At 41.0% G+C, this 22,919-nt stretch overlaps 1 protein-coding gene and 1 non-coding gene across 5 annotated transcripts in view; one reads left to right on the top strand and one right to left on the bottom strand.

The window, feature by feature from the left end:
* Nucleotides 1-4,647: 4,647 nt before the first annotated feature.
* LOC143032914 (U6 spliceosomal RNA) lies at nt 4,648-4,758 on the top strand. The gene has a single exon (XR_012967150.1). It is a non-coding gene; the product is annotated as a U6 spliceosomal RNA (small nuclear RNA).
* A 1,326-nt stretch (nt 4,759-6,084) lies between these two features.
* LOC143032723 (ATPase family AAA domain-containing protein 2-like) overlaps nt 6,085-22,919 on the bottom strand; it is a 111,776-nt gene continuing 94,941 nt past the window's right edge. For all 4 annotated transcript variants that reach the window (XM_076197652.1, XM_076197655.1, XM_076197653.1 and 1 more), the window contains 2 exons: nt 19,092-19,285; nt 6,085-12,483 (listed from right to left, as the gene is read on the bottom strand). In XM_076197652.1, the coding sequence (XP_076053767.1) occupies nt 12,436-12,483; nt 19,092-19,285 (242 nt within the window). In that variant the 3' untranslated portion in view covers nt 6,085-12,435. The remainder of the gene's footprint in view (nt 12,484-19,091; nt 19,286-22,919) is intronic.

Raw genomic sequence — 22,919 nt, 5'->3', positions numbered from 1 at the left:
TTGAGTGCTTTGTGTGGGCGCGAATCGTTGAGCATGGCTCCGAGAACACAAATCAAAAGGGGGGGGTGTGTGTTTCTAGATATTAGAAGTCTCTCCCTTCGTTAAGGCATTGAATTGGTTGTCAAAAATGACATGACAAATAAAGAGGATAACGAGGAGAAAGGATGTAGCTACTAGAAGTCTTAAGGACTGGAAATTCCCCCGACTATGGGGAATGAAGGGCTGATACGGAGAGAAAACAGACGAGAAAATGGGAAGGGAGACAACGAGCTGGGTGTCACAATTTAAAAAATTGTGACATAGAACGTAAGCTCCACCACAGTCTTGGTGGGAAAAGCACTTTAGCATGTTAAAGTACTGAGGCGACATATCACTGTAACCGAGTTCAAAAGTAACCTGACTTATAATATAGAACGTAAACTGCACCACAGTCCTGGTGGACAAAGTACTTTACCATGTCAGAGTAGCGAGGCGACGGGTCACCGTGACAGAGTTCAAAATAAAACTGAATTGCGATATAGAACGCAAGCCCGACCACAGTCGTGTAATATTTTGTATTCATCGTATATCAATCGTTTTGATGACTTAATTCAAACTTACATATAGAACTTATAAGTAAATAAACTTTTTGACATATATTTCGTTTTTGTGTCCCGATGTCTTCCAAGTGCACAAAATAATTCAAATACGCAGAATGACTTGTGTGGTATGTATTAATTAATTCTGGGATTCTTGTATTATCATGTATATAAAAGGATATGAAATAGAAAAATATTCATCTTACCAAGTTGTCGTTCATAATTATGCTTTTTCATGTCCGAGTTGTAATTTTACATTATCTGCTGCGAACCGAACCCGGAGCAGGTTCTTTCACCAAAAACAGCTTTCACTTCACAGGTGCTCAAGTATGGAACTCACAACCGATGTCCATTAAGCAGTCAGGTAGCAAGGTTACTTTCAAGGATTACTATATGTCTCAGCTATGGACCGAGAACAGCTTTGATTTTATGTATTACTAGCCTAGTGAGGGATACCAGACTAAAAAATAATCCTTTGGTGAGCAAATGTCTTATTTGTCACTTGTCCGGTGAGCAATTGTCCGATGAGCAATTATCCGGTGAGCAACTGTCCTACACTCATTTATTGTAACTCTTGCACGTTCTTTCACCAAAAACAGATTTCACTTCACAGGTGCTCAATTAAAGAACTCATTAGCTGTGTCCATTAAGCAGTCAGATAGCAAGGTTACTTCCAAGAAAAAGGTCAAAGATTACTATATGACTCCGGCATGGACCGAGAACAGCACTGACTTTATGTACTACTAGTCTAGTGAGGGGCATCAGACTCCATGAGTAATAGCTTCCAAATCTGCTTTCACTCAAATCTGCACCCCTAGGACAACTCGTCCAACCTAGCCTAACCTAACCTGTAAGCGGTGGTGTAAGTCGTGTAAGTGGCAGTCGTAAGTCGTGTAAATGGTGGTTGGAATTCGTGGTTGTGAGTCGTGTAAGTTGTGGTTGCCAGTCGTGGTTGATAGTGCTGGTAAGTCATGTAAGTCGTGTAAGTGGTGGGTGGAAATCGTGGTTGTGAGTCGTGGTTGTAAGTTGTGGTTGTTAGTGGTGGTTGTAAGTTGTGGTTGTTAGTGGTGGTTGTAAGTTGTGGTTGTTAGTGGTGGTTGTAAGTCGTGGTTCCTAGTGGTGGTTATAAGTCGTGTAAGTGGTGGTTGGAAATCGTGGTTGTAAGTCGTGTAAGTGGTGCTTGTAATAGTTGTAATCGTGGTTGTAAGTCGTGTAAGTGGTGACTGTAAGTCGTGTAAGTGGTGACTGTAAGTCGTGTAAGTTGTTGTAGGTGGCGGTTGTAAGTGGTGGTTATATGTGGTGGTTGTAAGTTGTGGTAGTCAGTTGTGGTTAAGTTATAAGTAGTGGTTCTTAGTGGTTGTTGTAAGTCGTAAGTATTGGTTAGAGATAGTGGTTATAAGTCGTGTAAGTGGTAGTTGTAATCGTGGTTATAATAGTGGTTGTAATCGCGGTTGTAAGTCGTGTAAGTGGTGGTTGTAAGTTGTGGTTTTCAGTCGTGGTTGTAAGTTGTGTAAGTGGTGGTTGTAAGCCGTGTAAATGTTCTAAAGTGGTAGTTGAAAGTGGGTGTAGGTGGTGGTTGTAAGTCGTGTATGTGGTGGTTGGAAATCATGGTTGTGAGTCGTGTGGGTGGTGGTTGTAAGTTCTGGTTGCCAGTCGTGGTTGTTAGTACAAGTGGTGGTTGTAACCTAACCTAACCAACCCAAACCTAACTTAACATAATCAAACCTAACTTAACATAATCTAACCTAACCTAACCAAACCTGACTAATAAGTGGTGCTTGAAAGTCGTGGGTGTAAGTGGTGGTTGTAAATCGCGTAAATCGTGGTATTTGTGATAAGTGGTGGTTTTAAGCCGTGGTTTTTAGTCGCGTAAATGGTGGTTGTGATTGTAATTCGTGGTTGTAAGTCACGTAAGTGGTTCTTGTAGGTGGTGGTTGTAAGTCGCGTAAGTGGCTGTTGTAAGTCGTGATTTGTGGTTGTAAGTCGTGGTTGAAAAACGTGGTTATAAGTGGTTGTAAGTCGTGTAAATCGTGGTTGTAAGTGGTGATTGTATGTCGCTGTGATAAGTCGTGGTTGTAAGTGCTGGGGTTAAATAGTTGTACGTGGAGGTTCTAATTGGTGGTTGTAAGTGGTGGCTGAAAGTAATGGTTATGTGGTGATTGTAAGTCGCGTAATTCGTGGTTGTAATTGTTAGTTGTAAGTCGTGGTTGTCCTTGGTGGTTGTAAGTCTTGGTTGTAATTCGCGTAAATCGTCGATGTAAGTCTTGGTTGTAAGTCGAGTAAGTGGTGGTTGTTTTAAGTCGCGTAGAGTGGTTGTAATTGGTGGTTGTAAGTCACGTAAATCGTGGTTGTAAGTCGTGGTTACAGGTGATGGTTGTAAGTGGGTTATAAATGGTGCTTGTAAGTGGTAGTTTTAGATGGTTACAAGAGATTTTTGTAAGTCGTGGTTGGATGTTGTAATAAGTCGTAGTTGTAAGTGTTCTTGTAAGTCGCATAAGTAGTGTAAGTCGTTGTGATAAGTCATTGTTGTAAGTGTTGGTTGTAAATAGTGCTTCCAAATAGCGGTTGTAAGTTGTGGTTATAAGTTGTGATTGTAGGTGGTGGTTGTATGTGGTTGTAAGTTGTGGTCGGAAGTTGTGGTTGTAGGTGGTTGCTGTAAGTGGTGGTTGTAAGTCGCGTAAATCGTGGTAGTAAGTGGTGGTTTAAGTCGCGTAAATCATGGTTGTAAGTGGTGGTTGTATATTGTGCTTGTAAGTGGAGGTTGTAAGTGGAGGTTGTAAGTGGCGGTTGTCAGTGGTGAGTCGTTGTAAGTCGTAAGTCGTTGAACGTCGTGATTGTAATTGGTGGTTGTAAGTCGTGATAAGTCGTTGCAATATCAGTTGTAAGTCATGTTTGTGTTGGTTGTCCGTAGTGGTTGGAAGTGGTGACTGTAAGTGGTGGTCGGAAATGGTGGTTGTAAATCGCGTAAATCGTTGTAAGTGATGGTCGTAAGTCGAGTAAGTGGTGGTTGTACGTCGTTGATGTAATTCGCGTAAATCGTGGTTGTAAGTGGTGGTTCTAACTGGTGGTTTTAAATCACGTATATCATGATTAAGTTCTGGTTGCAAGTTGTGGTTGTAAGTGGTGGGTGTAAATCGTGGTTGTAAGTCGTTGTAATAACTCGTGGTTGTAAGTGGTTATAAGTGGCAGTTCTAAGCGGTAGTTGTAAGTGGTGGTTGTAAGTTGTAGTTTGAAGTTGGTGTTAAGTGGTGGTTGTAAGTGTTGGTTGTAAATCGCGTAGGTGGAGATTGTAAGTGGTTTTAAGTCGTGGTTGTAAGTGGTTCTAGGTGGTGGTTGTAAATCGATAAATTAATCGTTAAGTCTGTTTTCTTCAAATAGTCACTAGTGTGGCCTGGACAACGCAATATGGCGTGTCCTACACCAAATGCACATTCATTTTTTTCTAATGGTTACACTATTCCTCAGCAAACAGCACTCCATAAACATCGTTCGTGAGTGTTCAATTCATACTTCAATTTCTGCGCCTCATTATCCATCAGTCATTGAAAAAAGCATTCGTTTTGGGAAGGTTAATCTAATAACATCTAGATTTAATGCAACCCTGCCTAGCAAAATCAACACACTGGAAACTTATGTCAATTATTAAACGCATTGCCACTCTTCGTACAAAACACTGACACGAGATGTGTTCGATGCCTGTAATATTAACACCAACTCATCCCTTATTTATTCAGACTTAACTGTCACACTAATTACTCTAACCTACCCTTAGTGAACGGGGTTAGCTCCTGTCAATGAACCAAATATTAGACTATTCCAGACTATTTTAACCGGCTTCATGGTATACCTCATCCTCTTGTATGAAGGCAATTAATTCTGCAAAGTTGTATGCTGATGCAACGAGAAAGAGGGAGAGAGAAAACAATGGTCTCTAATTACACCGGTGAACTTCTTTCACACGAACTCATCAAGTCACACTAGTGCAACGGTAACATGCTTCTTAGAGCCGTTGCAAACAGATTGCAGGCAAATCTCTATTGTCCAAACCCGGACACACGCACGCACGCATGTACACACACACACACACGGTACATATACTAAAATTGGAACAATACAGAGAAAATTGGCAGAGCCCCTGTGCAAGGATGGCACGCAAAATCATGAAGCGTTCCACATTTTTACAAATTATACAAGTTAATAGACTTTTCACTCGAAGAAGGAAAGGTACCACAAGATTGGAAAGATGCAAACATAGTACCAATATATAAAGGAGGAAACAAAGAAGATCCTACAAACTTCAGACCAGTATCCCTTACAAGCACAGTAGCAAAAATATGCGAAAAAGTTGTCAGAAACAAATGGACCAAACACTTGGAAGAAAATAAAAGAAAGAATGAGTGAAGAAAGACTAGTAAAAGAGGTATGGAAGGCAGATGTGGAGGGAGTGAATATGAGGGGATGTCCTAGGATGAGGTGGATGGATGGGGTAAAGGGGGCTTTGGGGAAGAGGGGAATGTCTGTTGAGGAAGGACAGGAGTGGACAGAAGACAGGGGTGAATGTAGAATGGTTGTATATGGATGATGTTGTGATGCATGAGGTGGAATGGGCAGCGGGATGGGGGATGAGGTAGTATATGTGAGCAAAATTTGACGCAGCCCGAAGGGATTTCTCCCCGTCTTCTCCTTTTATGCATGGGGGGGACGGTGAGGGGGGGTCGCCGATTTAATGAAGCGGCCTTGCTGTGGATGTGCTGTGTCTTGCGACACTGCTGCTTCTGACCCAGGGCAGTGGACAAGGTGCAGGGATGACCCGTCATCCAGGAGGTGCTAAGATAGGAGGGGGTGTGGAGTGTATTTAGGGATGGAATGGGTGGGAATGATTTTATGCTTTTTCCTTTCTGGCTACCTCCCTTGTAAGGGGGAAAAAGCCTTGGTATATGTATGTATGTATGATGCAGTGCCAAAATTAAATCATAATTTTGATTAAATATTTACGTGTATATATATATTTTATTGATTTGTCCTGTAACTTTTTTTTTTTCTCCCTAAAGATAACTACATCACCTCTGCTGCTCCAATTTTGTTTTTTTTCCCTCTCCAGTTGCCACCATTCATATTTATTTTTCTCAAATCCTTCATGAGATTACATGACCAGATTTCCCCACCCCCACCACCAAATATCCATATAATCATCATATTCATTAAAGAATTTCTCCCATTGTTCTGTTTATATGTTTATCTGGCAATAGATCATCCCTAATTAACATTCTTAAATTATTTTCCTTTACTTTTGTCATTTCATCTCAATGGTCTCATTTTAGTTAGGCTCATTTCCCAAACTTTATCTTGATCTTTAGTGACAGCTAGCACACAAATCTTTGCCATACTGCATCATGATTGGCTTTAGATCTCACAACCAGCTAACAGCCCCTGTAATACTTATATACAAATTCATTTAAACTTGCTGTTAGTAATGGTACGGTTTGGTATACATACATATAAATAATTTTAGTGTATAATTTCTTCCTTTTATTAAACAATGTACATCACATTTGCTTGTAAAACAATTTAACTCATGAAATACACACAATGGCTTACATTTGACAATTCAAATTTTTTCTATAAACATGTACAGATGCTGATAAAAGTGCCCCTCGACAACCAGAGAGGTGCTCCTTCAACCTGTTGCTGTTCAGAACTTATGTTAGACCTACAGATTTGCTGCTCTATTCACTTTAAACCAGTTATATTTACACATTTTAGTCGGCTACAATGCAGACAATTCTGAACTAATGGATTTCAAGAGTGCTTGTTTGGTGGTGATAGGACACTTTTCTTATGTGCTACTGTACCTCTTGTCTTTAATGAGTGAATGATAATGTAATTCTTAATTTATGTACACAAATTTACACATTGCCCTGTAACACTTTAGTTAATTAGGCATCAATTTACAGTGACCACATGAGTGGAGTGGACCAGTTATCTATGGTAAACTATATTATTCTTTATTTACTAGTCTTGTGGACCTGCTGAAAACCTTTTATATTCCACACCCATCATAGGAAAGAAACATGGCCTGCATACCATTTTTTAAGTTCCCATAGATTAACCTAACAAAAGGCCCTCTCTCCCTTATATGGGGGGTTGGCCAAAGTCAGGCACCCACCCTTCACCCATCACTAGATGAAAGGCCATTCCTGTCCCCTGCCCACTGCTTAGATCAGAAGCAGTGCAACAGGACACAGTACCTCTACAGCAGTGTCCGATTGCCAAAGCTGGTTTACTCCCCCCACTTTCATTACAAGATGACCTTCCCTCTGTGTAAACCCATGATTTTACAGAGCACCCAAGAAATCCCTTCAGACTACATCATTTCATCATCCAAGGAATTTTTTTGTTCCCTCTGTAAATTCTTGAATGAACAAGGGAGAAGTATTAATATGGAATGAAGCGATTGGGGTAAACTACCTTTGGCTGGTTTTATGTGCTTTTAATTAATTGTAAATACCTCGATTACTCTTTGATCAAAGGGCTGCATTAATGTAGGGTGTTGTGTAAGAACACAAATTTAGTACACTGGCCTGTATGAACTAGATATCTTACATAGAAATGGCCAACATTATTATTATTATTATATTTTTTCTTATTTTGAGACATACAAATTTCAAATTCTACTCTTTGTTCTTTAATCAGTATGCATTAGTCTTCATGGTGAGGGTGGACCACTGTGAAGAACTAATAATGCACTCAAATTAGGCATGCTGTTACACGGCAACATTGAAGTCCATACTTTGCAGTGTTAACTTCTTGAGCCAAATTATGTTCCTACAATGAATCTGATCCACCTGCACTGTTTCTGCTGGGGGACTGTAATCACTGACTAACTTATTCTAGGTTTGTTGGAGCCAATACTTAAATTCGTGCTCAACTGGTCCAGTTTTGCTAAGTCTAATGAAAGCTGTCAAACTAGCCACCACTAATATCCACCCTTATGGCTCACTCTTTGTTTATCATTAATTTAAATCTTACTTGGTCAAGCAGCTCAATAGTCAACAGCTATGAGGCATTTACAAAATCTGTAATATGCACTCAAATGAAGTTTTATCTTTTTCTCCTGGTGCAGTGTTAATCTATTTTTCATTCATAAGGTCTGTCCAGTACCTCAATTTCCTAAACTCGTCATTATTTGATACTTCTCTTTATCATCACTATCCTTAAGGAATGGATTTTGTTAATGCATGCAAAGATGAATACAGACATTGGTAAAACACTTGCTCCAATACCAGTGTCATAAAACACTATGTAAACATATTGAAAAAAAAAGTCTTTAGATACCCAAACCTAATATATCAGAATTGTGCAAATATACCTTTCACTCTTGTTGCATTATTACAATTTTGTTGACAAAACTTCCATGAACAGACTAAGCCTAGATTTCAGTAGTATTTCTTACACTTTTTCACACTTGGAGAGTTGACAATTGTGACTGTTCTCCCCCTCCTCCTACCACAGCTACTTTTAGCTGGTGACAGAAACAACCCCTCACCAATACAACATACATGACAAGTCCATAGTTTCTTCCTCCTGGAGAGACCTCAGGGCTGAGGACCATTGCCAGCTGCTGTGGGGCTGTGCATCAGTGAAACTGAGGCAACAATTATCATTAGGAAATTATATTTGCATAGCTCTGATACATCAGAGTCAGGTTTGGGTGTCCACATTAGTATGAGCCTGCCCAATAGTTTTTATTGTAATGCTAGCCACTGTGATCTGAAACTATCAATAATAAAAAAATTATGCTCCTTGAAACTATGTTAATGGAAAATCAAATTTACTCTGGGATGCCTATGGGATAGAAAAGTTGTCCATTTACCCTCAACAGATTATCACATGTCCTCACGGCTCAGCATGGACTGCCAAGTTAGGAAAACATAAATGCTTTCCTCAGTAATGTAAACCCACATATACCTTCTTTGAACACAACTTGAGATCAGTCAAGAAAAGCATGGGGGCACACAATACTTTATGGTGTTTCATCATCCAGAGCTGTGTTGCATTCTATAGGCTACAGTCATGTTTTCTAAATGTACTTGCTTCAACCTACACCATAGCACACCCATTGCAAGATATGAATATACATCAGTCCAAAACAAGAATCACTACATATAGAAAATGTTCACATCCTGGGCATAATCATGTATCACATACCTTACCAATGTGTCACTAACATTGACCCAATTATAATATATTGGTTTGGGGCTATGCTCATGGGGTCCCATCTCCATATTTCCATTTATCAAAATTTGCATTGAATTAATTTTTGTCCCGCCTAAATTATTTGTTCTGCAAACTGATCCATCTGTGTGGAAAGCTGTGCTTCCCAATATCTAAGCAATGAGATTATTTTTTTTTGCTTGCTCCCCTTGATGACATCGTACCACTTGTCTCTTCACTTTTCCGATGGCAACAATCCCCTTATTCTCACCCATGCTAGCAACCATTGTAGTTGCTAACTTTTGTATTTTCTCTTTTTATATCTCTTACGAGGTATATATTTGATATACAGATTGACTTGTGTTTCAGCTTGCCAATAACATATTTACAAAACTTTGGTTCTTTTTCTGCTTTTTTAAATTGTCATACTCAATTTAACTTGCCAAGGTCATGCTTGGTTTCCATAGATTGCTCACAGCTTAGTACTTCTATCCTTACCCTCTCACCTAAGCTGTAATTCACTCAGGCACACATACTTTTATTTTCATTTTCTATTAGTGTCTTCTCTAATTCATTTTTCCCCTTCTTATTCTTGGTACATGCATATACCAAAGGCTTTTTCTCCCTTATAAGGAAGGTAGCCAAAAAACAATGGCATAAACCACTTCCACCCATTCCATCCCCAACATACTCCACTCCCCTCTTCCCTTCCTCATCTTGGCACCTCCTGGATGACGGGTCATCCCTGCATCTTGTCCACTGCCCTGGGTCAGAAGCAGTGTCGCAAGACACAGCACATCCACAGCAAGGCCGCTTCATTATATCAGCAACCCCCATCTCCGTCCCCTCATACAGAAAAGGAGAAGAGGGGAGAAATCCCTTTGGCCTACACCCACTCCCCCTCATGCATCACAGGATCATCCATACACAACCATTCTCCATTCATCCCTATCTTCTTGGTAAATCCATATTTGTTGTCTCTTTAACATCTATTGAATTATTTTCCCATTTATCAGCAGAGATCAACACTACTCCCACTAGTTGCCACATGTACAACTTTAGCCCCTTCACCAGCCCTCCAACTTTTTACTTTACAATTTTGCACTTATTTCACTTGCCTTTTTTTATTTGATGGGACCCTATGATTTCCCCAGATGCCACTATAATTCCAAGAGGTATCTCGTACTCACTGGTTCCCAATATCAGAGCTCTGGAGTGAAGACAGACATCCAATAACAAGAATGGCACACCATACTGTCCTTCGGTTCATGAGATGGGTTCGATAGACATGAATGCAAAGTAACCATTCCATCCCTAATGATGACAGACTGAAGTGATGACTGTGTACACAGAATTACCTTTAGGTAGTTTCACTACACACATTTATGGTATGAATGACCACAGCAGTTGTAATGCTAGAAATTAACTGCTTACAAATAAATAAACCTATTTCCATAGTGAACAAAAAACATGACATTGAAAATGACTATCTGCCAAAACAAAGCTTGCTGAATATGAAAATATAAAATAAAACCCTTGAGTCCATAATGACATTTATTAAACTTCCTTGGTATAAAAAACTTTTAAAGCTCTATTTACAAAGTTTGATGTGGGTTACAGACCTGAGTTGTAATACATGGTGCAAAACTGTACCACTGGAAAAACTTCTCAAAATGAAAAGGGAAAAAAATAATTATAATAAAATAAATAAATAAAAAATAAAGAGAGAGAGAGAAAGAGAGAGAGAGAGAGAGAGAGAGAGAGAGAGAGAGAGAGAGAGAGAGAGAGAGAGAGAGAGAGAGAGAGAGAGAGAGAGAGAGAGAGAGAGAGAGAGAGAGAGAGAGAGAGAGAGAGAGAGAGAGAGAGAGAGAGAGAGAGAGAGTGAGAGTGAGTGTGGAAAAAAAAAGTCCTCCTTATCACAGAGAGCAGAGATGAAAACTGAGGGTGATCGTTCTGACATTGTTACTATATCTGGATGGAAGCATTTCAAATATCCATTCCAATCATCATTAGTGTTGCTTCTCTGCACATTAATAGGAAGATACAATGCCCAGCAGCTCAACAGGCAATGCATCTTGACAAAGTGCAAAAGATGTTAGGACTAAGGTTGTACAGACTTAGTGTCAGCAGTGGTGGGATTCAAAAATTTTAACCACAGGTTCTCTCACTGGGCCAGTAGCACACATATAGCACTTTGGCTGTGTAAGCCAATTCTTTAACCAGTTCGGAGCTCGTGAAATTCCAAGAACCTGCTGAATCCTACCACTGCTTAGTGCTAGCATTTACAATCCTTAACAAGTATTGCATCTCAACTAACCTCAAATTCTGGAAAGATGATGACTCGCATACTTTTTCTGTATACTGTACTCTACTAATGTCTATGCATATTAATGATAATAATAAATAATGACAATAATATGGTATTAATAACCAAGAACAAATGTGAAGTTCACACCCTGGATCCTAAGTCTCTCTATTCTTTCCCCCAAACACAATTTCCAACACACTATTGGAACACAAGCAAACCCATGTACCAAACAAAATGCCAAAAAGAAAACAAGATCTTCCACTTTCACTTACACAATCACTCTAACCTTGCAACTGGATAAATAATAATTTATCAAATGACTGCTGTGAAACAAACTTCAAATGCACAAAACTCCATCACTTTCTTATGGCAGTGAAATGATTTGCATTGCGGCAGTGTGAGAAGACTATAGGAATACTTCTGGCAGTGAAGTCCCAGCAAAAATTGTATTATATTGAGCACTACAATCCCCCATGAGACACAAGTCACTAATAGATATAACCCCTGTTGGTGAACAAAGGTAATGTTAGATACAACATTTCTCTCATTCATTACTGGCATGAAACATGTCAAATATGGCAAAACAGTACAACCAGAAATGCCCTAAAACAGTCCTGTACAAGAACTTAAGGCCAACAAGAGGGAATGACTGGGGGGAAAAATAAATAAATAAAAAATAATAATAATGATAAAATAAATTAATATCATGATTAAAATCCCACTTTGAAGTATCTTTTACTAGGGCAATTCTATTTTTTCAAAGTCCCTCCCCAGTTAAGGCCCTTTATATTTACCCTTCAGTGATAAGAATCTAAATAATTAAAGAAAAGGCAAAAAAAAAAAAAATATATATATTATACTCACGTATTTCATTCCATTAAATTAATGTAATCCTGATGAATCACTAATTGCAAACTCTTGTCCTACAGTACTTAGTGTCGTACATTTTAAATATGTCAAATTATATTCCCTAATTTTTAGAAAACTAAAATAAGGACTTGCTTCTATGTCAGTTTTATTAGAAACATAGATCTCTTTAAAGGCTATGAGATAATTACAAATTGTCATAAACTATAGATATTCAATATTATACACTAACCAAACGAAAACTTGGGGAAGTTTACCGTTCTCTACAAAATAATACTTTTCCTGATATAAAGAGCTTAATGGAAATAATTAAAAGGAAAATAATCTTTTATTTATAAAGCGAGAAAAAAGGCTAATGGAGATCTGCCATTACAGTTCAATGGCTTGTGTTCAGCGCAGAGTCCTCTGTAAAGTCCTTTGAGCAATAAATAGCTGAAGGTATTTCAATATTTCTCTCTCCATGAACCTTTAACTTTTTCCTCTTTGATTAAACTTACATATTTCAGCCTCCACTCTCTGAAAGGAAGAAATAAAAACTGATGAAGATGGTGGGACAAATCTAGTTTTTACCCATCTGGTACCTAAGTGAAGGTCAAATAACATACTATCTATATCTATGTATATAACCAAGGGCCAAGCCAGCCAAGGCATGCGTCCATTCCAAAGAATAACATACAAATTATGAAATATTCAACCCTGCAACATTATCAATTACTACTACCCTGTCTGGAGTATTGGTTGCATGTTATTGTGGAGTTAAAAGCTGCTCAGTAGCATGCAGCTGATACTTTAGGGTCTATATGAGGCACCCCTACGGACCAGACCCACACATCATTTTGTATGTGGTACAGGAAATCTCTATTCATAAAGAAATTATAACTTTATTATACTGTGAGTGAGTGAGTGAGTGAGTGAGTGAGTGGTTCGAGGTAAAGGTGGGACTTCGTCAAGGATGCGTTATGTCGCCCTGGCTGTTCAACTTATACATGGATGGAGTAGTGCGAGAGGTAAATGCAAGGGTAGTGGGTCAGGGATTGGAGATGGTTAAAGAAAATGGAGAAAAGTGGGAGGTGAGCCAGCTGTTGTTTGCTGACGACACTGCACTTGTGGCAGGATCGGAGGAGGGACTGAGGAAGTTGGTGACAGAGCTTGGGAGAGTATGTGATAGAAGAGAGTATGTGATGGAAGAAAGCTAAAGATTTAGGGAGAAATGTCAATGTAATAGTACTGGGAGACCTTAATGCTAGGGTAGGAAATGGTCCAATTGATGGAGTGGTTGGGAAATGTGGAGTTCCAGGAAAAAATCACAGTGGACAGTTGATGGTGGAAATGTGTCTAGAAAGAGAGTTCATGATAGCATATACTGTACAGTGTTTCGGAAGAAAGTCAAGCATAAGTACACATGGGAGAGGGTGGTGGATGGAAGGGTGGTAGATAGAGCGTTGATGGATTATGTAGTGGTAAATAGGACTATGATAGGAAGAGTTAAGGATGTACATGTGCTAAGGGGAGAGGGTGGGGGAATATCAGATCATTTTTTGGTGGAAGTTATGTTGAGAGTGGAGGATAGATGGAGAAAAAGGAAAGGGACAAAAGGTAGGGAGGTTCTTAGAGTGAACTCTTTAAATGAAAAGGAAAAGGAGAAGTACAAGAAGAAGCTGAAGGAGGAGTGGGAGTAAAGGATAGAGTAGAGCTGGATGTGGAGGAGGAATGGGGATGGTTCAAGGAGGGAGTCATAAAGTCTGCAAGGATAGTGTGTGGAACAAGGACAAGAGGAAATAGAAAGAAAGGTAGTGAATGGTGGGATGAGGAAACAAAGAAGGTTGTAGAAGAGAAGAAGCGAGCTTTCACAGATTGGTTACAAAATAGGACGAGGGAGTCATATGAGAGGTACAAAGAAAAGAAAAGAGAAGTAAAGGAAAAGGTAAATGTTGCAAAGAGGAGAGCAGATGTGAAGTGGGGTAAGAGTATGACAGAAAATTTTGAAAGTAATAAAAAGATGTTTTGGAAAGAAATTAAGAGAGGAAGAGGAGGCAAATCAAGTAGAGAAGAAAAGGTAAAAGGTGCAGATGGAGAGATGATGATGGAAGAGAAAGTAAGGGGAAGATGGGGAGAATATTTTAGGGAGTTGCTAAATGTGAAGAAGGACAGGGAGGGAATGATAGTTGCAGTGGGAAATGCTAAGAAAATGAGAGTGATGCATGAGGAGAATGGAGGAGAAATAAGTAAGGATGAAGTGAAGGCAGTTGTTAAGATGATGAAAGCAGGTAAGGCACCTGGTCTGGATGGATGCTATGCAGAATGTCTAAAAAAAAAAGGAGGTACAGTGATGGTGGACTGGCTGGTGAGGTTATTCAATGTTTGCTGGAGAGAGGGTAGAATGCCGGAGGACTGGAGGAGTGCCTGTATAGTTCCTCTTTACAAGGGAAAAGGGGACAAGTGTGAATGTAGTAGTTTCAGAGGGATTAGCTTGTTGAGTGTAGTTGGGAAGGCTTATGGGAGGATCTTGATTGTGTCGCAAGACACAGCACATCCACAGCAAGGCTGCTTCATTAAATCGGCAATCCCCCTCTCTGTCCCCCCATGCATAAAAGGAGAAGACGGGGAGAAATCCCTTCGGGCTGCGTCAAATTTTGCTCACACATACTACCTCACCCCCCCATCCCCCTGCCCATTCCACCTCATGCATCACAACATCATCCATATACAACCATTCTCCATTCACCCCTGTCTTCTGTCCTCTCCCGTCCTTCCTCAACAGACATTCCCCTCTTCCCCAAAGCCCCCTTCACCCCATCCATCCACCTCATCCTAGGACGTCCCTTCATGTTCACTCCCTCCACATCTGCCTTCCATACCTCTTTCTTCACTCATTCTTTCCATGTGTCCAAACCATCCAAATATTCTTTCATCAACCCTATCTCCCAACTCCTTTTCCACCCCTGTTCTCCTCCTCACCTCATTTCTCACACTATCTAGCCTAGTAACCCCCATCATACTTCTCAGACACCTCATCTCAAACACATTCAAACTCCTTCTCTCTTCTTCTCTTATGTTCCATGTTTCTGCCCCATACAGTGCTGTTGGCACAATCACTCCTTCATACAGTCTCCTCTTAGCATCCATTTCCAAATGTCTATTCCTCATTACACTCTTTAATCCACCAAGGCATTTACTCACTTCTCTCAATCTACATTCTACCTCCACCTTCACTCCACCTTTTCCTGTCACATTTGCACCCAAGTATCTAAAACTATCCACTTCCTCCAGTCGCTCTCCCTTAATGCTCACTTCCAGTCTACTGCCATTTTCACCCCTTGTACATCTCATCACCTTACTTTTACCCACATTTATCTTTAGCTTTCTTCTATCACATACTCTCCCAAACTCTGTCACCAACTTCCTCAATCCCTCCTCCATTCCTGCCACAAGCGCAGTGTCGTCCGCAAACAACAGCTGGCTCACCTCCCACTTTTCTCCATTTTCTTTAACCATCTCCAATCCCTTGCCCACTACCCTTGCATTTACCTCTTGCACCACCCCATCCATGTATAAGTTGAACAGCCAGGGCGACATTACACATCCTTGACCAAGTCCCACCTTTACCTCGAACCACTCACTCTCTCCATTTCCAATCCTGACACAAGCTCTACTACTCTCATAAAAACTCCTAGAAGCTTTCCTCCTATCCCATATATCTGCATAACCTCCCACAGTGCCTTTCTGTCTACCCTATCATAAGCCTTTTCCAGATCCATAAAAGCCAAAAAACATCCTTCCCCTTTCCTATAGCTTTCTCACATATCTGTCTTACCACAAAGATCTGATCTACACAACCTCTACCTGTCCTAAATCCACACTGTTCCTCACCAATTACTCCTTCTGTTCCTCTCCTAATCTTCTCAATCAAGATCCTCCCATAATCCCTCTGAAACTACTACATTCACACTTGTCCCCTTTTCCCTTGTAAAGAGGAACTATACAGGCACTCCTCCAGTCCTCCGGCAAACATTAAATAACCTCACCAACCAGTTCACCATCACTGTACCTCCCTTTTTCAGACATTCTGCATGGCATCCATCCAGACCAGGTGCCTTACCTGCTTTCATCATCTTAACAACTGCCTTCACCTCATCCTTACTTATTTCTCCTCCATTCTCCTCACTCATCACTCTCATTTTCTTCGCATTTCCCACTGCAGCTATCTTTCCCTCCCTATTCTCCTTCACATTTAGCAACTCCCTAAAATATTCTCACCATCTTCCCCTTACTGCCTTCTCTTCCATTATCATCTCTCCATCTGCACCTTTTACCTTTTCTTCTCTACTTGATTCGCCTCCTCTTCCTCTCTTAATTTCTTTCCAAAATATCTTTTTATTACTTTCAAAATTTTGTCATACTCTTACCCCATTTCACATCTGCTCTCCTCTTTGCAACCTTTACCTCTAGCTTTACTTCTCTTTTCTTTTCTTTGTACCTCTCATATGACTCCCTCGTCCTATTTTGTAACCAATCTGTGAAAGCTCGCTTCTTCTCTTCTACAACCTTCTTTGTTTCCTCACCCCACCATTCATTACCCTTTCTTCTATTTCCTCCTGTCCTTCTTGCTCCACACACCATCCTTGCACACTTTATGACTCCCTCCTTGAACCATCCCCATTCCTCCTCCACACCCAGCTCTACTCTATCCTTTACTCCCTCCCACTCCTCCTTCAGCTTCTTTCCATACTCCTTCTCCTTTTCCTTTTCATTCAAAGAGTTCACTCTAAGAACCTCCCTACCTTTTGTCCCTTTCCTCTTTCTAAGACTAAGAGAAGCATAATTCCACTCCCACTCATTTCAACCCCTCCCTCCCTCTTTTCTTGGCTCCTCCTAGATGATGGGTCATCCCTACATCTCACCAACTGCCCTGAGTCAGAAGCAATGCAGCAAGACACAGCAAGGCCACTTCACTTAGTCAACGACCCCCACCCTCCTCTGTCCCCTTAAGCAGAAAATGAGAAGACAGCAATCCCTTTGGGCTGTGCCAAAATAATATCACTCATGCATAACCACTCCCAAAAAAATCCATCCCCCACCCACTTCCTTCCATGCATCACACCATCATCCATACACAATTTTTCATTCACCCCTACCTTCTACCTTCTTCCTTCCTCAACAGACCCTTTCTTGATGCTGCTTTACCCCACCCATCCATCACATCCTTGGTCACCCCTGATGTTCACTCCTTCCACCTCTGCCTTCCACACTTCTTAACTAATCTTTCTTCACTCATTCTTTCCATGCATCCAAACCATCCCAAATACTCTTTTGTCAACCCTATCTCCCATCTCCTTTTTCACCCCCACTCTCCTCCTCACCTACTCGTTTCTCACTCTATCCTGTCTAGTAACTCTTACCATACTTCTCAAACATGTTTAAATTCTTCCTCTCTTATATTCCATGTTTCTTCCCCACACAGTGCTGTCTGCACAATCACCCCTTCTGAATATTCATTTCCTTTTTCATCAAACCTCTTAGCATTCATTCCCAAATGTCTATTTCTCATTACACTTTTTAATCCACCAAGGCATTACTTGCTTCTCTCAATCTACATTCTACCTCCACTCCCTCCAGTCTCTTACCTTCACCTTACATTTACCCACATTTACCTTCAAATGCCCTAACCTAATCTTCCTAAATTCTGTCACTAACTTCCTCTGATCCTGCAACAAGCAGTGTCATCAGCAAACAACTGGCTTTTCTCCATTTTCTATAACTATCCGTTTTCTATAACTATCTCCAACCCCCTGCCCATTTCCCTTGCATTACCTCCCACACAACCCCATCCATGTACACACTGAACAGCCATGGTGACATGACACATCCCTGGCAAAGTCCTACCTTTACCTCAAACCACCTACTCTCTCCATTTCTAATTCTGACACAGGCTCTACTACTTTCATAAAAACTCTTGACTGCTCGTAACAGCTTTCCTCCTATCTCATACAAGAGAATGATGGAATGGGAAACCCACAAGTCTGGATCTAATTCTTGAATTTTATTCCTGACCAGTTTCACTAGCTTCTTCAGAGGAATGTAACTCTGTGATGAAGCTGCCAGTATAAATAGGGGACTAGGTCCACATCCCTCCCTGGAGGTGAGATCCCTGGTTGGTTTGTACATATCATGAATTACATAACCAACTCAAATGCATAATAAATCACAAATCTGATTCAGATATATAACAAATTGGTTAACAGAAACAGTTCTGATATGTCAAGAATCAGATACGGACCCATGGCTTTCCCTTTCCACCTTTCTCAATCTGTCACAATGTCTCAACTCAATGTCTCGTACATCTACAAAACCTCAGTGCCTTCTTGTCTACTTTGTCATAAGCATTTTCCAGATCCATAATGGGAAAGAAAAGAAATAAAAAAAAATCCTTAACCTTTGCTAAAGCTTTCTCACATATGTCCTACCACTAAAATCTAACCATGCACATACCCACATGAATTATTTCATATTGCAAAAGAATATGTTAACTCACAAATTTACTTCCCAAATATATACATACATTTACCAAGGGCTTATTCCCTCTTACAAGGGAGGTAGCTGAAGTTAAAGGCATAAATCTACTCCCATCCATTTCATTCCCACATACTCCACTCCCATTCACCATCCCCTCCCTCTTTTCTTGGCTCCTCTGAGATGACAAGTCATCCCCACATCTACTAGCCCTCTGCCCTGGGTCAGAAGCAATGCACCAAGGCGCACATCCACAGTAAAGTCACTTCATTTAATCATCGACCCCCCTTTCCATCCCCTCATGCATAAAAAGAGAAGATGGGGAGAAATCCCTTTGGGCTGTGTCAAAATATCATTCACATGTACTCCCATACCCCATCCCCATCCCTTTTCCATGCATCACAGCATCATCTATACACAACCATTCCCCACTCACCCCTATCTTCTGTCTTCTCCCTTCCTTCCTGAACAGACATCCCCCTCTTTCTCAATGCCCCATCCATCTCATCCTTGGTTGCCCCCTTATGTTCACTCCCTCCACCTATGCCTTCCACACCTCTTTTACCAATCTTTCTTCACTACTCATTCTCTTAAAGTATTTCCCAAATACTTACATTAAATAGTTCACTCTTGTTGATATCCCTCATGTGTTTTCGACTAAGAGTGAGTAACACGGAATACAGCTGTTGCAGTTCCTCCACTGTTGCACCAGCAGTGCTGCTCACACAATTTTCTAGAACCGATTCCAACTGGCCCCAATCAACTATAATTGATGGGTTATGCACTTCCCCTTGTTCTGAAGATGAAACTGTGGAAAAACAAAAATAGAAAAGTAAGACAAATGTTCTACATGGTTAAGCATACATATACAAATGTCTTAATTCGTATAAACCACCTCAAAGAGCAAACTTATTGCATTTCAGTATATAAACATATAACAACAGGTTGTTCCTCCTTTATTTATTAATTTTTTTTTTTTTTTTTGGGGGGGGGTTGTCAAGGCACTCACCCTTCACCTAACACATACCCATATGTTACCCTTTTATCTTGGTTTCTTGACCTTGCCCACTAAGGTCAGAAGCAATGCAGCAAAATACTTCCACATCAAGGCCTGACAGGCAAAGCTGACATATTCCAATAGCTTCATTACATGGCCAAACCTCCACCCCCCCTTTCCTTATGTGAAAAGGTAAAGGATATACAGCTGAAGTTGCTATGAGAAAGAACTTGGGGACCAAATGTTAGCTCCTCAGGGCATCATCCCCCAATTTAGGTGAGGCCTTTTGTATATACATACATACATATACCAAAGGCATTTCCCCTTTACAAGGGAGGTAGCCAAAAAGGAAAAGGCATAAAATCATTCCCGCACATTCCATCCCTGAATACACTCCACACCCCTCCACCCTCCCTCTTATCTTAGCACCTCCTGGATGACGGGTCATCCCTGCACCTTGTCCACTGCCCTGGGTCAAAAGCAGTGTCGCAAGACACAGCACATCCACAGCAAGGCCGCTTCATTAAATCAGCAACCCTCTCCGTCTCCCCATGCATACAAGGACAAGACAGGGAGAAATCCCTTCGGGCTGCGTCAAATTTTGCTCACACATACTACCTCGCCCCCAATCCCCCCGCCCATTTCACCTCATGCATCACATCATCATCCATATACAACCATTCTCCATTCACCCCTGTCTTCTGTCCTCTCCCATCCTTCCTCAACAGACATTCCCCTCTTCCCTAAAGCCCCCTTCACCCCATCCATCCACCTCATCCTAGGATGTCCCCTCATGTTCACTCCCTCCACATCTGCCTTCCATACCTCTTTTACTAGTCTTTCTTCACTCATTCTTTCCATGTGTCCAAACCATCCTAATACTCTTTCATCAACCCTATCTCCCAACTCCCTTTCCATCCCTATTCTCCTCCTCACCTCATTTCTCACTCTATCTAGCCTAGTAACCCCCATCATACTTCTCAGACACCTCATCTCAATTACATTCAAACTCCTCTCTTATGTTCAATGTTTCTTCCCCATACAGTGCTGTTGGCACAATCACTCCTTCATATAGTCTCCTCTTAGCATCCATTCCCAAATGTCTATTCCTCATTACACTTTTTTATCCACCAAGGCATTTACTCACTTCTCTCAATCTACATTCTACCTCCACCTTCACTCCACCTTTTCCCCTTTTCCTGCCACATTTCCACCCAAGTATCTAAAACTATCCACTTCCTCCAGTTGCTCTCCCTTGATGCTCACTTCCAGTCTACTGCCACTTTCACCCCTTGAACATCTCATCACCTTACTTTTACCCACATCTATCTTTAGCTTTCTTCTATCACATACTCTCCCAAACTCTGTCACCAACTTCCTCAATCCCTCCTCTGATCCTGCCACAAGCACAGTGTCATCCGCAAACAACAGCTGGCTCACCTCCCACTTTTCTCCATTTTCTTTAACCATCTCCAATCCCTGACCCACTACCCTTGTATTTACCTCTTGCACTTCCCCCATCCATGTATAAGTTGAACAGCCAGGGCAACATAACGCATCCCTGACAAAGTCCCACCTTTACCTCGAACCACTCACTCTCTCCATTTCTAATCCTGACACAAGCTCTACTACTCTCATAAAAACTCATGACAGCTCCTAGAAGCTTTCCTCCTATCCCATATATCCGCAAAACCTCCCACAGTGCCTTTCTGTCTACCCTGTCGTAAGCCTTTTCCAGATCCATAAAAGCCAAAAAAAAAACATCCTTCACCTTTCCTATAGCTTTCTCACATATTTGTCTTACCACAAAGATCTGATCTACACAACCTCTACCTGTCCTAAATCTACACTGTTCCTCACCAATTACTCCCTCTGTTCCTCTCCTAATCCTCTCAATCAAGATCCTCCCATAAACCTTCCCAACTACACTTAACAAGCTAATCCCTCTGAAACTACTACATTCACACTTGTCCCCTTTACCCTTGTAAAGTGGAACTATACAGGCACTCCTCCAGTCCTCCGGCACTCTACCCTCTTTCCAGCAAACATTAAATAACCTCACCAGCCAGTCCACCATCACTGTACCTCCTTTTTTTTTAGACATTCTGCATGGCATCCATCCAGACCAGGTGCCTTACCTGCTTTCATCATCTTAACAACAGCCTTCACTTCATCCTTCCTTATTTCTCCTCCATTTTCCTCACTCATCATGGTCATTTTCTTAGCATTTCCCACTGCAGCTATCTTTCCCTCCCTATCCTCCTTCACATTTAGCAGCTCCCTAAAATATTCTGCCTTCTCTTCCATTATCATCTCTCCATCTGCACCTTTTACCTTTTCTTCTCTACTTGATTCACCTCCTCTTCCTCTCTTCATTTCTTTTCCAAAACATATTTTATTAGTTTCAAAATTTTCTGTCATACTCTTACACCAGTTCACATCTGCTCTCCTCTTTGCTTCCTTTACCTTTTGCTTTACTTCTCTTTTCTTTTCTTTGTACCTCACATATGACTCCCTCGTCCTATTTTGTAACCAATCTGTGAAAGCTCGCTTCTTCTCTTCTACAACCTTCGTTTCCTCATCCCACCATTCACTATCCTTCCTTCTATTTCCTCCTGTCCTTCTTGTTCTACACACCATCTTTGCACACTTTGTGACTCCCTCCTTGAACCATTCCCATTCCTCCTCCACACCTAGCTCTACTCTATCCTTCACTCCCTCCCACTCCTCCCTCTTGTACTCCTTCTCCTTTTCCTTTTAATTTAAAGAGTTCACTCTAAGCACCTCCATAACTTTTGTCCTTTTCCTCTTTCTCCATCTATCCTCCACTCTCAACTTACCTTCAACCAAAAAATGATCTGATATTCCTCCACCCTCTCCCCTTAGCACATGTATATCCTTAACTCTTCCTATCATACTCCTATCTACCACTACATAATCCATTAGCACTCTATCTACCACCCTTCCATCTGCCACCCTCTCCCATGTGTACTTATGCTTGTCTTTCTAGACATATCTCCACCATCAACTCTCCACTACCATTCTTTCCTGGAACTCCACATTTCCCAACCACTCCATCAATTGGATCATTCCCTACCCTACCATTAAGGTCTCCCAGTACTATTACATTGACATTTCTCCCTAATCCCTCTATGCACTCATCTAAATTTAATCAAAAAGCCTCCCTTTCTTCTACACTCTTCTCACTACCAGGCCCATATGCACTTACAAAAACCCACATCTCCTTTCCCAGTTTCACCTTCATCCACATTATTCTTGAGGAAACCTCCTTCCACTCCACTACACGTTTACCTATCTCTTCACTTACTAGTATAGCCACCCTTTCCCTCCCTCACCCTCTCTTCACTCCTGATAACCTCCCACTTACACTCCCAAATTTACACTTGCCCTTCCCTTTCAACTTAGTTTCATTCAAAGCCAACAC

Source organism: Oratosquilla oratoria, chromosome 14 (assembly GCF_046742065.1).
Source record: "Oratosquilla oratoria isolate Oo_2021 chromosome 14, ASM4674206v1, whole genome shotgun sequence".
NCBI classification, from domain to species: Eukaryota; Metazoa; Arthropoda; class Malacostraca; order Stomatopoda; family Squillidae; genus Oratosquilla; species Oratosquilla oratoria.
This window is presented reverse-complemented; position numbering and strand designations above follow the sequence as displayed.